This window comes from Entelurus aequoreus, linkage group LG14 (genome assembly GCF_033978785.1).
Source record: "Entelurus aequoreus isolate RoL-2023_Sb linkage group LG14, RoL_Eaeq_v1.1, whole genome shotgun sequence".
Taxonomy (NCBI): Eukaryota; Metazoa; Chordata; class Actinopteri; order Syngnathiformes; family Syngnathidae; genus Entelurus; species Entelurus aequoreus.
Genome location: NC_084744.1, coordinates 34,948,228 through 34,961,156, shown reverse-complemented (window position 1 = coordinate 34,961,156; position 12,929 = coordinate 34,948,228). Strand labels below are relative to the sequence as shown.

Sequence of the window (12,929 nt, the reverse complement as noted above, 5' to 3'; positions counted from 1 at the left end):
ACATATGTTAATATTATTGTTATTGTGTTAAACGTGTTAATATTATTATTGTTATTATGTTAAAAATATGTTAATATTATTATTGTTATTGTGTTAAACATATGTTAATATTATTATTGTTATTGTGTTAAACATATGTTAATATTATTGTTATTGTGTTAAATATATGTTAATATTATTGTTATTGTGTTAAACATGTGTTAATATTATTGTTATTGTGTTAAACATGTGTTAATATTATTATTGTTATTGTGTTAAATATATGTTAATATTATTATTGTTATTGTGTTAAACATATGTTAATATTATTATTGTGTTAAACATATGTTAATATTATTGTTATTGTGTTAAATATATGTTAATATTATTGTTATTGTGTTAAACATATGTTAATATTATTATTGTTATTGTGTTAAATATATGTTAATATTATTATTGTTATTGTGTTAAACATATGTTAATATTATTGTTATTGTGTTAAACATATGTTAATATTATTATTGTTATTGTGTTAAACATATGTTAATATTATTGTTATTGTGTTAAACATATGTTAATATTATTATTGTTATTGTGTTAAATATATGTTAATATTATTGTTATTGTGTTAAACATATGTTAATATTATTGTTATTGTGTTAAACATATGTTAATATTATTATTGTTATTGTGTTAAATATATGTTAATATTATTGTTATTGTGTTAAACGTGTTAATATTATTATTGTTATTGTGTTAAATATATGTTAATATTATTATTGTTATTGTGTTAAATATATGTTAATATTATTATTGTTATTGTGTTAAACATATGTTAATATTATTGTTATTGTTTTACAAATATGTTAATATTATTATTGTTATTGTTTTACAAATATGTTAATATTGTTAAATGTGCTCAGAAAGTACTCCATTTACTTTAGTTTATTTCTATTTCTTTATTATAAGTATGTCATATTGTTGTCTATGTGTACAACTATCATGTTACATGTGTGTGTGTGTTTATGTACTTTGTGTTTATGGTCATGTAGTGCATGAGTTAATAGTGAGTGTGTGATGTAGTACATGAGTTAATAGTGAGTGTGTCATGTAGTGCATGAGTTAATAGTGAGTGTGTGATGTAGTACATGAGTTAATAGTGAGTGTGTGATGTAGTACATGAGTTAATAGTGAGTGTGTCATGTAGTACATGAGTTAATAGTGAGTGTGTCATGTAGTACATGAGTTAATAGTGAGTGTGTCATGTAGTACATGAGTTAATAGTGAGTGTGTCATGTAGTACATGAGTTAATAGTGAGTGTGTCATGTAGTACATGAGTGTGTGATGTAGTACATGAGTTAATAGTGAGTGTGTGATGTAGTACATGAGTTAATAGTGAGTGTGTGATGTAGTACATGGAATAATAGTGAGTGTGTCATGTAGTACATGAGTTAATAGTGAGTGTGTCATGTAGTACATGAGTTAATAGTGAGTGTGTGATGTAGTACATGGAATAATAGTGAGTGTGTCATGTAGTACACGAGTTAATAGTGAGTGTGTGATGTAGTACATGAGTTAATAGTGAGTGTGATGTAGTACATGAGTTAATAGTGAGTGTGTGATGTAGTACATGAGTTAATAGTGAGTGTGTGATGTAGTACATGAGTTAATAGTGAGTGTGTGATGTAGTACATGGAATAATAGTGAGTGTGTCATGTAGTACATGAGTTAATAGTGAGTGTGTCATGTAGTATATGAGTTAATAGTGAGTGTGTGATGTAGTACATGAGTTAATAGTGAGTGTGTCATGTAGTACATGAGTTAATGTGAGTGTGTGATGTAGTACATGAGTTAATAGTGAGTGTGTGATGTAGTACATGAGTTAGTAGTGAGTGTGTGATGTAGTACATGGAATAATAGTGAGTGTGTCATGTAGTACATGAGTTAATAGTGAGTGTGTCATGTAGTACATGAGTTAATAGTGAGTGTGTGATGTAGTACATGAGTTAATAGTGAGTGTGTGATGTAGTACATGAGTTAATAGTGAGTGTGTCATGTAGTACATGAGTTAATAGTGAGTGTGATGTAGTACATGAGTTAATAGTGAGTGTGTCATGTAGTACATGAGTTAATAGTGAGTGTGTCATGTAGTACATGAGTTAATAGTGAGTGTGTCATGTAGTACATGAGTTAATAGTGAGTGTGTGATGTAGTACATGAGTTAATAGTGAGTGTGTGATGTAGTACATGAGTTAATAGTGAGTGTGTCATGTAGTACATGAGTTAATAGTGAGTGTGTGATGTAGTACATGAGTTAATAGTGAGTGTGTCATGTAGTACATGAGTTAATAGTGAGTGTGTGATGTAGTACATGAGTTAATAGTGAGTGTGTGATGTAGTACATGAGTGTGTGATGTAGTACATGAGTTAATAGTGAGTGTGTGATGTAGTACATGAGTTAATAGTGAGTGTGTCATGTAGTGCATGAGTTAATAGTGAGTGTGTGATGTAGTACATGAGTTAATAGTGAGTGTGTGATGTAGTACATGAGTTAATAGTGAGTGTGTCATGTAGTACATGAGTTAATAGTGAGTGTGTCATGTAGTACATGAGTTAATAGTGAGTGTGTGATGTAGTACATGAGTTAATAGTGAGTGTGTGATGTAGTACATGAGTTAATAGTGAGTGTGTGATGTAGTACATGAGTGTGTGATGTAGTACATGAGTGTGTGATGTAGTACATGAGTTAATAGTGAGTGTGTGATGTAGTACATGAGTTAATAGTGAGTGTGTGATGTAGTACATGAGTGTGTGATGTAGTACATGAGTGTAGTAGATGAGTTACTAGTGAGTGTTGTCTTTAGATCCCCGAGTTTGACCACCTGTACCTGGACATGAACGGGATCATCCATCAATGTTCTCACCCCAACGACGAGGACGTCCACTTCCGCATCTCGGAGGAGAAGATCTTTGCTGACATCTTTCACTACCTGGAGGTTCTCTTCCGCATCATCAAACCTCGCCAGGTCTTCTTCATGGCTGTGGACGGTGTGGCCCCTCGTGCTAAGATGAACCAGCAGAGAGGGCGCAGGTTCAGGTACTTGAATATAGTCTTACAGTCCAGGTACTTGAATATAGTCTTAGACCTCTTACAGTCCAGGTACTTGAATATAGTCTTACAGTCCAGGTACTTGAATATAGTCTTAGACCTCTTACAGTCCAGGTACTTGAATATAGTCTTACAGTCCAGGTACTTGAATATAGTCTTAGACCTCTTACAGTCCAGGTACTTGAATATAGTCTTACAGTCCAGGTACTTGAATATAGTCTTAGACCTCTTACAGTCCAGGTACTTGAATATAGTCTTAGACCTCTTACAGTCCAGGTACTTGAATATAGTCTTAGACCTCTTACAGTCCAGGTACTTGAATATAGTCTTAGTCCTCTTACAGTCCAGGTACTTGAATATAGTCTTAGACCTCTTACAGTCCAGGTACTTGAATATAGTCTTAGACCTCTTACAGTCCAGGTACATGAATATAGTCTTAGACTTCTTAGAATCCAGGTACTTGAATATAGTCGTAGACCTCTTACAGTCCAGGTACTTCAATATAGTCTTACAGTCCAGGTACTTGAATATAGTCGTAGACCTCTTACAGTCCAGGTACATGAATATAGTCTTAGACCTCTTACAGTCCAGGTACTTCAATATAGTCTTACAGTCCAGGTACTTGAATATAGCCGTAGACCTCTTACAGTCCAGGTACATGAATATAGTCTTAGACCTCTTACAGTCCAGGTACTTCAATATAGTCTTACAGTCCAGGTACTTGAATATATCCGTAGACCTCTTACAGTCCAGGTACTTCAATATAGTCTTACAGTCCAGGTACATGAATATAGTCGTAGACCTCTTACAGTCCAGGTACATGAATATAGTCTTAGACCTCTTACAGTCCAGGTACATGAATATAGTCTTAGACTTCTTAGAGTACAGGTACTTGAATATAGTCTTAGACCTCTTACAGTCCAGGTACTTCAATATAGTCTTACAGTCCAGGTACTTGAATATAGTCTTAGACCTCTTACAGTCCAGGTACTTCAATATAGTCTTAGACCTCTTACAGTCCAGGTACTTCAATATAGTCTTACAGTCCAGGTACTTGAATATAGTCGTAGACCTCTTACAGTCCAGGTACATGAATATAGTCTTAGACCTCTTACAGTCCAGGTACTTGAATATAGTCGTAGACCTCTTACAGTCCAGGTACTTCAATATAGTCTTACAGTCCAGGTACTTGAATATAGTCGTAGACCTCTTACAGTCCAGGTACATGAATATAGTCTTAGACCTCTTACAGTCCAGGTACATGAATATAGTCTTAGTCTTCTTAGAGTACAGGTACTTGAATATAGTCTTAGACCTCTTACAGTCCAGGTACATGAATATAGTCTTACAGTCCAGGTACTTGAATATAGCCGTAGACCTCTTACAGTCCAGGTACATGAATATAGTCTTAGACCTCTTACAGTCCAGGTACTTCAATATAGTCTTACAGTCCAGGTACTTGAATATAGCCGTAGACCTCTTACAGTCCAGGTACTTCAATATAGTCTTACAGTCCAGGTACATGAATATAGTCGTAGACCTCTTACAGTCCAGGTACATGAATATAGTCTTAGACCTCTTACAGTCCAGGTACTTCAATATAGTCTTAGACTTCTTACAGTCCAGGTACTTGAATATAGTCTTAGACCTCTTACAGTCCAGGTACATGAATATAGTCTTAGACTTCTTAGAGTACAGGTACTTGAATATAGTCTTAGACCTCTTACAGTCCAGGTACTTCAATATAGTCTTACAGTCCAGGTACTTGAATATAGTCTTAGACCTCTTACAGTCCAGGTACTTGAATATAGTCTTAGACCTCTTACAGTCCAGGTACATGAATATAGTCTTAGACTTCTTAGAATCCAGGTACTTGAATATAGTCGTAGACCTCTTACAGTCCAGGTACTTCAATATAGTCTTACAGTCCAGGTACTTGAATATAGTCGTAGACCTCTTACAGTCCAGGTACATGAATATAGTCTTAGACCTCTTACAGTCCAGGTACTTCAATATAGTCTTACAGTCCAGGTACTTGAATATAGTCGTAGACCTCTTACAGTCCAGGTACATGAATATAGTCTTAGACCTCTTACAGTCCAGGTACATGAATATAGTCTTAGACTTCTTAGAGTACAGGTACTTGAATATAGTCTTAGACCTCTTACAGTCCAGGTACTTCAATATAGTCTTACAGTCCAGGTACTTGAATATAGTCTTAGACCTCTTACAGTCCAGGTACTTGAATATAGTCTTAGACCTCTTACAGTCCAGGTACTTCAATATAGTCTTACAGTCCAGGTACTTGAATATAGTCGTAGACCTCTTACAGTCCAGGTACATGAATATAGTCTTAGACCTCTTACAGTCCAGGTACTTGAATATAGTTGTAGACCTCTTACAGTCCAGGTACTTCAATATAGTCTTACAGTCCAGGTACTTGAATATAGTCGTAGACCTCTTACAGTCCAGGTACATGAATATAGTCTTAGACCTCTTACAGTCCAGGTACATGAATATAGTCTTAGACTTCTTAGAGTACAGGTACTTGAATATAGTCTTAGACCTCTTACAGTCCAGGTACATGAATATAGTCTTAGACCTCTTACAGTCCAGGTACTTGAATATAGTCTTAGACCTCTTACAGTCCAGGTACTTGAATATAGTCTTAGACCTCTTACAGTCCAGGTATTTTTTGTGTTTAATCATTTTTTAATCTTTAGGTTCCCACTCAACTTTGGTACCAGGGACCCAGAAGGGTCTCATTTTTTAATCTTTAGGTTCCCACTCAACTTTGGTAGCAGGGACCCAGAAGGGTCTCATTTTTTAATCTTTAGGTTCCCACTCAACTTTGGTACCAGGGACCCAGAAGGGTCTCATTTTTTAATCTTTAGGTTCCCACTCAACTTTGGTACCAGGGACCCAGAAGGATCTCATTTTTTAATCTTTAGGTTCCCACTCAACTTTGGTACCAGGGACCCAGAAGGGTCTCATTTTTTAATCTTTAGGTTCCCACTCAACTTTGGTACCAGGGACCCAGAAGGGTCTCATTTTTTAATCTTTAGGTTCCCACTCAACTTTGGTAGCAGGGACCCAGAAGTATCTCATTTTTTAATCTTTAGGTTCCCACTCAACTTTGGTAGCAGGGACCCAGAAGGGTCTCATTTTTTAATCTTTAGGTTCCCACTCAACTTTGGTAGCAGGGACCCAGAAGGGTCTCATTTTTTAATCTTTAGGTTCCCACTCAACTTTGGTACCAGGGACCCACAAGGGTCTCATTTTTTAATCTTTAGGTTCCCACTCAACTTTGGTACCAGGGACCCAGAAGGGTCTCATTTTTTAATCTTTAGGTTCCCACTCAACTTTGGTACCAGGGACCCAGAAGGGTCTCATTTTTTAATCTTTAGGTTCCCACTCAACTTTGGTAGCAGGGACCCAGAAGGGTCTCATTTTTTAATCTTTAGGTTCCCACTCAACTTTGGTACCAGGGACCCAGAAGGGTCTCATTTTTTAATCTTTAGGTTCCCACTCAACTTTGGTACCAGGGACCCAGAAGGGTCTCATTTTTTAATCTTTAGGTTCCCACTCAACTTTGGTACCAGGGACCCAGAAGGGTCTCATTTTTTAATCTTTAGGTTCCCACTCAACTTTGGTACCAGGGACCCAGAAGGGTCTCATTTTTTAATCTTTAGGTTCCCACTCAACTTTGGTACCAGGGACCCAGAAGGGTCTCATTTTTTAATCTTTAGGTTCCCACTCAACTTTGGTACCAGGGACCCAGAAGGGTCTCATTTTTTAATCTTTAGGTTCCCACTCAACTTTGGTACCAGGGACCCAGAAGGGTCTCATTTTTTAATCTTTAGGTTCCCACTCAACTTTGGTACCAGGGACCCAGAAGGGTCTCATTTTTTAATCTTTAGGTTCCCGCTCAACTTTGGTACCAGGGACCCAGAAGGGTCTCATTTTTTAATCTTTAGGTTCCCGCTCAACTTTGGTACCAGGGACCCAGAAGGGTCTCATTTTTTAATCTTTAGGTTCCCACTCAACTTTGGTACCAGGGACCCAGAAGGGTCTCATTTTTTAATCTTTAGGTTCCCACTCAACTTTGGTACCAGGGACCCAGAAGGGTCTCATTTTTTAATCTTTAGGTTCCCACTCAACTTTGGTACCAGGGACCCAGAAGGGTCTCTTTTTTTAATCTTTAGGTTCCCACTCAACTTTGGTAGCAGGGACCCAGAAGGGTCTCATTTTTTAATCTTTAGGTTCCCACTGAACTTTGGTACCAGGGACCCAGAAGGGTCTCATTTTTTAATCTTTAGGTTCCCACTGAACTTTGGTAGCAGGGACCCAGAAGGGTCTCATTTTTTAATCTTTAGGTTCCCACTGAACTTTGGTAGCAGGGACCCAGAAGGGTCTCATTTTTTAATCTTTAGGTTCCCACTCAACTTTGGTAGCAGGGACCCAGAAGGGTCTCATTTTTTAATCTTTAGGTTCCCACTCAACTTTGGTACCAGGGACCCAGAAGGGTCCCATTTTTTAATCTTTAGGTTCCCACTCAACTTTGGTACCAGGGACCCAGAAGGGTCTCATTTTTTAATCTTTGGGTTCCCACTCAACTTTGGTAGCAGGGACCCAGAAGGGTGTCATTTTTTAATCTTTAGGTTCCCACTCAACTTTGGTACCAGGGACCCAGAAGGGTCTCATTTTTTAATCATTAGGTTCCCACTCAACTTTGGTACTAGGGACCCAGAAGGGTCTCATTTTTTAATCTTTAGGTTCCCGCTCAACTTTGGTACCAGGGACCCAGAAGGGTCTCATTTTTTAATCTTTAGGTTCCCGCTCAACTTTGGTACCAGGGACCCAGAAGGGTCTCATTTTTTAATCTTTAGGTTCCCACTCAACTTTGGTACCAGGGACCCAGAAGGGTCTCATTTTTTAATCTTTAGGTTCCCACTCAACTTTGGTACCAGGGACCCAGAAGGGTCTCATTTTTTAATCTTTAGGTTCCCACTCAACTTTGGTACCAGGGACCCAGAAGGGTCTCATTTTTTAATCTTTAGGTTCCCACTCAACTTTGGTACCAGGGACCCAGAAGGGTCTCATTTTTTAATCTTTAGGTTCCCACTCAACTTTGGTACCAGGGACCCAGAAGGGTCTCATTTTTTAATCTTTAGGTTCCCACTCAACTTTGGTACCAGGGACCCAGAAGGGTCTCATTTCTTAATCTTTAGGTTCCCACTCAACTTTGGTACCAGGGACCCAGAAGGGTCTCATTTTTTAATCTTTAGGTTCCCACTCAACTTTGGTTCAGGGACCCAGAAGGGTCTCATTTTTTAATCTTTAGGTTCCCACTCAACTTTGGTACCAGGGACCCAGAAGGGTCTCATTTTTTAATCTTTAGGTTCCCACTCAACTTTGGTACCAGGGACCCAGAAGGGTCTCATTTTTTAATCTTTAGGTTCCCACTCAACTTTGGTACCAGGGACCCAGAAGGGTCTCTTTTTTTAATCTTTAGGTTCCCACTCAACTTTGGTAGCAGGGACCCAGAAGGGTCTCATTTTTTAATCTTTAGGTTCCCACTGAACTTTGGTACCAGGGACCCAGAAGGGTCTCATTTTTTAATCTTTAGGTTCCCACTGAACTTTGGTAGCAGGGACCCAGAAGGGTCTCATTTTTTAATCTTTAGGTTCCCACTCAACTTTGGTAGCAGGGACCCAGAAGGGTCTCATTTTTTAATCTTTAGGTTCCCACTCAACTTTGGTACCAGGGACCCAGAAGGGTCTCATTTTTTAATCTTTAGGTTCCCACTCAACTTTGGTACCAGGGACCCAGAAGGGTCCTATTTTTTAATCTTTAGGTTCCCACTCAACTTTGGTACCAGGGACCCAGAAGGGTCTCATTTTTTAATCTTTGGGTTCCCACTCAACTTTGGTAGCAGGGACCCAGAAGGGTGTCATTTTTTAATCTTTAGGTTCCCACTCAACTTTGGTACCAGGGACCCAGAAGGGTCTCATTTTTTAATCATTAGGTTCCCACTCAACTTTGGTACTAGGGACCCAGAAGGGTCTCATTTTTTAATCTTTAGGTTCCCGCTCAACTTTGGTACCAGGGACCCAGAAGGGTCTCATTTTTTAATCTTTAGGTTCCCGCTCAACTTTGGTACCAGGGACCCAGAAGGGTCTCATTTTTTAATCTTTAGCTTCCCACTCAACTTTGGTACCAGGGACCCAGAAGGGTCTCATTTTTTAATCTTTAGGTTCCCACTCAACTTTGGTACCAGGGACCCAGAAGGGTCTCATTTTTTAATCTTTAGGTTCCCACTCAACTTTGGTACCAGGGACCCAGAAGGGTCTCATATTTTAATCTTTAGGTTCCCACTCAACTTTGGTACCAGGGACCCAGAAGGGTCTCATTTTTTAATCTTTAGGTTCCCACTCAACTTTGGTACCAGGGACCCAGAAGGGTCTCATTTCTTAATCTTTAGGTTCCCACTCAACTTTGGTACCAGGGACCCAGAAGGGTCTCATTTTTTAATCTTTAGGTTCCCACTCAACTTTGGTACCAGGGACCCAGAAGGGTCTCATTTTTTAATCTTTAGGTTCCCACTCAACTTTGGTACCAGGGACCCAGAAGGGTCTAATTTTTTAATCTTTAGGTTCCCACTCAACTTTGGTACCAGGGACCCAGAAGGGTCTCATTTTTTAATCTTTAGGTTCCCACTCAACTTTGGTACCAGGGACCCAGAAGGGTCTCATTTTTTAATCTTTAGGTTCCCACTCAACTTTGGTACCAGGGACCCAGAAGGGTCTCATTTTTTAATCTTTAGGTTCCCACTCAACTTTGGTACCAGGGACCCAGAAGGGTCTCATTTTTTAATCTTTAGGTTCCCACTCAACTTTGGTACCAGGGACCCAGAAGGGTCTCATTTTTTAATCTTTAGGTTCCCACTCAACTTTGGTACCAGGGACCCAGAAGGGTCTCATTTTTTAATCTTTAGGTTCCCACTCAACTTTGGTACCAGGGACCCAGAAGGGTCTCATTTTTTAATCTTTAGGTTCCCACTCAACTTTGGTACCAGGGACCCAGAAGGGTCTCATTTTTTAATCTTTAGGTTCCCACTCAACTTTGGTACCAGGGACCCAGAAGGGTCTCATTTTTTAATCTTTAGGTTCCCACTGAACTTTGGTAGCAGGGACCCAGAAGGGTCTAATTTTTTAATCTTTAGGTTCCCACTGAACTTTGGTAGCAGGGACCCAGAAGGGTCTAATTTTTTAATCTTTAGGTTCCCACTGAACTTTGGTAGCAGGGACCCAGAAGGGTCTCATTTTTTAATCTTTAGGTTCCCACTCAACTTTGGTACCAGGGACCCAGAAGGGTCTCATTTCTTAATCTTTAGGTTCCCACTCAACTTTGGTACCAGGGACCCAGAAGGGTCTCATTTTTTAATCTTTAGGTTCCCACTCAACTTTGGTACCAGGGACCCAGAAGGGTCTCATTTTTTAATCTTTAGGTTCCCACTCAACTTTGGTACCAGGGACCCAGAAGGGTCTCATTTTTTAATCTTTAGGTTCCCACTCAACTTTGGTACCAGGGACCCAGAAGGGTCTCATTTTTTAATCTTTAGGTTCCCACTCAACTTTGGTACCAGGGACCCAGAAGGGTCTCATTTTTTAATCTTTAGGTTCCCACTCAACTTTGGTACCAGGGACCCAGAAGGGTCTCATTTTTTAATCTTTAGGTTCCCACTCAACTTTGGTACCAGGGACCCAGAAGGGTCTCATTTTTTAATCTTTAGGTTCCCACTCAACTTTGGTACCAGGGACCCAGAAGGGTCTCATTTTTTAATCTTTAGGTTCCCACTCAACTTTGGTACCAGGGACCCAGAAGGGTCTCATTTTTTAATCTTTAGGTTCCCACTCAACTTTGGTACCAGGGACCCAGAAGGGTCTCATTTTTTAATCTTTAGGTTCCCACTCAACTTTGGTACCAGGGACCCAGAAGGGTCTCATTTTTTAATCTTTAGGTTCCCACTCAACTTTGGTACCAGGGACCCAGAAGGGTCTCATTTTTTAATCTTTAGGTGCCCACTCAACTTTGGTACCAGGGACCCAGAAGGGTCTCATTTTTTAATCTTTAGGTTCCCACTCAACTTTGGTAGCAGGGACCCAGAAGGGTCTAATTTTTTAATCTTTAGGTTCCCACTGAACTTTGGTAGCAGGGACCCAGAAGGGTCTAATTTTTTAATCTTTAGGTTCCCACTGAACTTTGGTAGCAGGGACCCAGAAGGGTCTCATTTTTTAATCTTTAGGTTCCCACTCAACTTTGGTACCAGGGACCCAGAAGGGTCTCATTTTTTAATCTTTAGGTTCCCACTCAACTTTGGTACCAGGGACCCAGAAGGGTCCCATTTTTTAATCTTTAGGTTCCCACTCAACTTTGGTACCAGGGACCCAGAAGGGTCTCATTTTTTAATCTTTGGGTTCCCACTCAACTTTGGTAGCAGGGACCCAGAAGGGTGTCATTTTTTAATCTTTAGATTCCCACTCAACTTTGGTAGCAGGGACCCAGAAGGGTGTCATTTTTTAATCATTAGGTTCCCACTCAACTTTGGTACTAGGGACCCAGAAGGGTCTCATTTTTTAATCTTTAGGTTCCCACTCAACTTTGGTACCAGGGACCCAGAAGGGTCTCATTTTTTAATCTTTAGGTTCCCGCTCAACTTTGGTACCAGGGACCCAGAAGGGTCTCATTTTTTAATCTTTAGGTTCCCACTCAACTTTGGTACCAGGGACCCAGAAGGGTCTCATTTTTTAATCTTTAGGTTCCCACTCAACTTTGGTACCAGGGACCCAGAAGGGTCTCATTTTTTAATCTTTAGGTTCCCACTCAACTTTGGTACCAGGGACCCAGAAGGGTCTCATTTTTTAATCTTTAGGTTCCCACTCAACTTTGGTACCAGGGACCCAGAAGGGTCTCATTTTTTAATCTTTAGGTTCCCACTCAACTTTGGTACCAGGGACCCAGAAGGGTCTCATTTTTTAATCTTTAGGTTCCCACTCAACTTTGGTACCAGGGACCCAGAAGGGTCTCATTTCTTAATCTTTAGGTTCCCACTCAACTTTGGTACCAGGGACCCAGAAGGGTCTCATTTTTTAATCTTTAGGTTCCCACTCAACTTTGGTACCAGGGACCCAGAAGGGTCTCATTTTTTAATCTTTAGGTTCCCACTCAACTTTGGTACCAGGGACCCAGAAGGGTCTCATTTTTTAATCTTTAGGTTCCCACTCAACTTTGGTACCAGGGACCCAAAAGGGTCTCATTTTTTAATCTTTAGGTTCCCACTCAACTTTGGTACCAGGGACCCAGAAGGGTCTCATATTTTAATCTTTAGGTTCCCACTCAACTTTGGTAGCAGGGACCCAGAAGGGTCTCATTTTTTAATCTTTAGGTTCCCACTCAACTTTGGTAGCAGGGACCCAGAAGGGTCTCATTTTTTAATCTTTAGGTTCCCACTCAACTTTGGTACCAGGGACCCAGAAGGGTCTCATTTTTTAATCTTTAGGTTCCCACTCAACTTTTGTACCAGGGACCCAGAAGGGTCTCATTTTTTAATCTTTAGGTTCCCACTCAACTTTGGTAGCAGGGACCCAGAAGGGTCTCATTTTCTTTCAACGCTTTAATCCGTAGATCAACTTCAATCTGAAGTTGTATTTGTTGATGTTTCATGGCATGTGTGAGACATATGTCAAAGTGTAATAGTTCATGGAGCCTTCAACATGTCAATCATTCATAAGTACTTCACTTTTCATTCATTATTATTATTGGAGCAATGACAGTTTT

At 39.5% G+C, this 12,929-nt stretch overlaps 1 protein-coding gene across 1 annotated transcript in view; it reads left to right on the top strand.

Annotated features, from left to right (window-relative positions):
* LOC133664809 (5'-3' exoribonuclease 1-like) overlaps positions 1 to 12,929 on the top strand; it is a 34,064-nt gene that overhangs the window by 1,750 nt on the left and 19,385 nt on the right. The window contains 1 exon segment of the mRNA XM_062069729.1: positions 2,845 to 3,077. Within this exon segment, the coding sequence (XP_061925713.1) occupies positions 2,845 to 3,077 (233 nt within the window).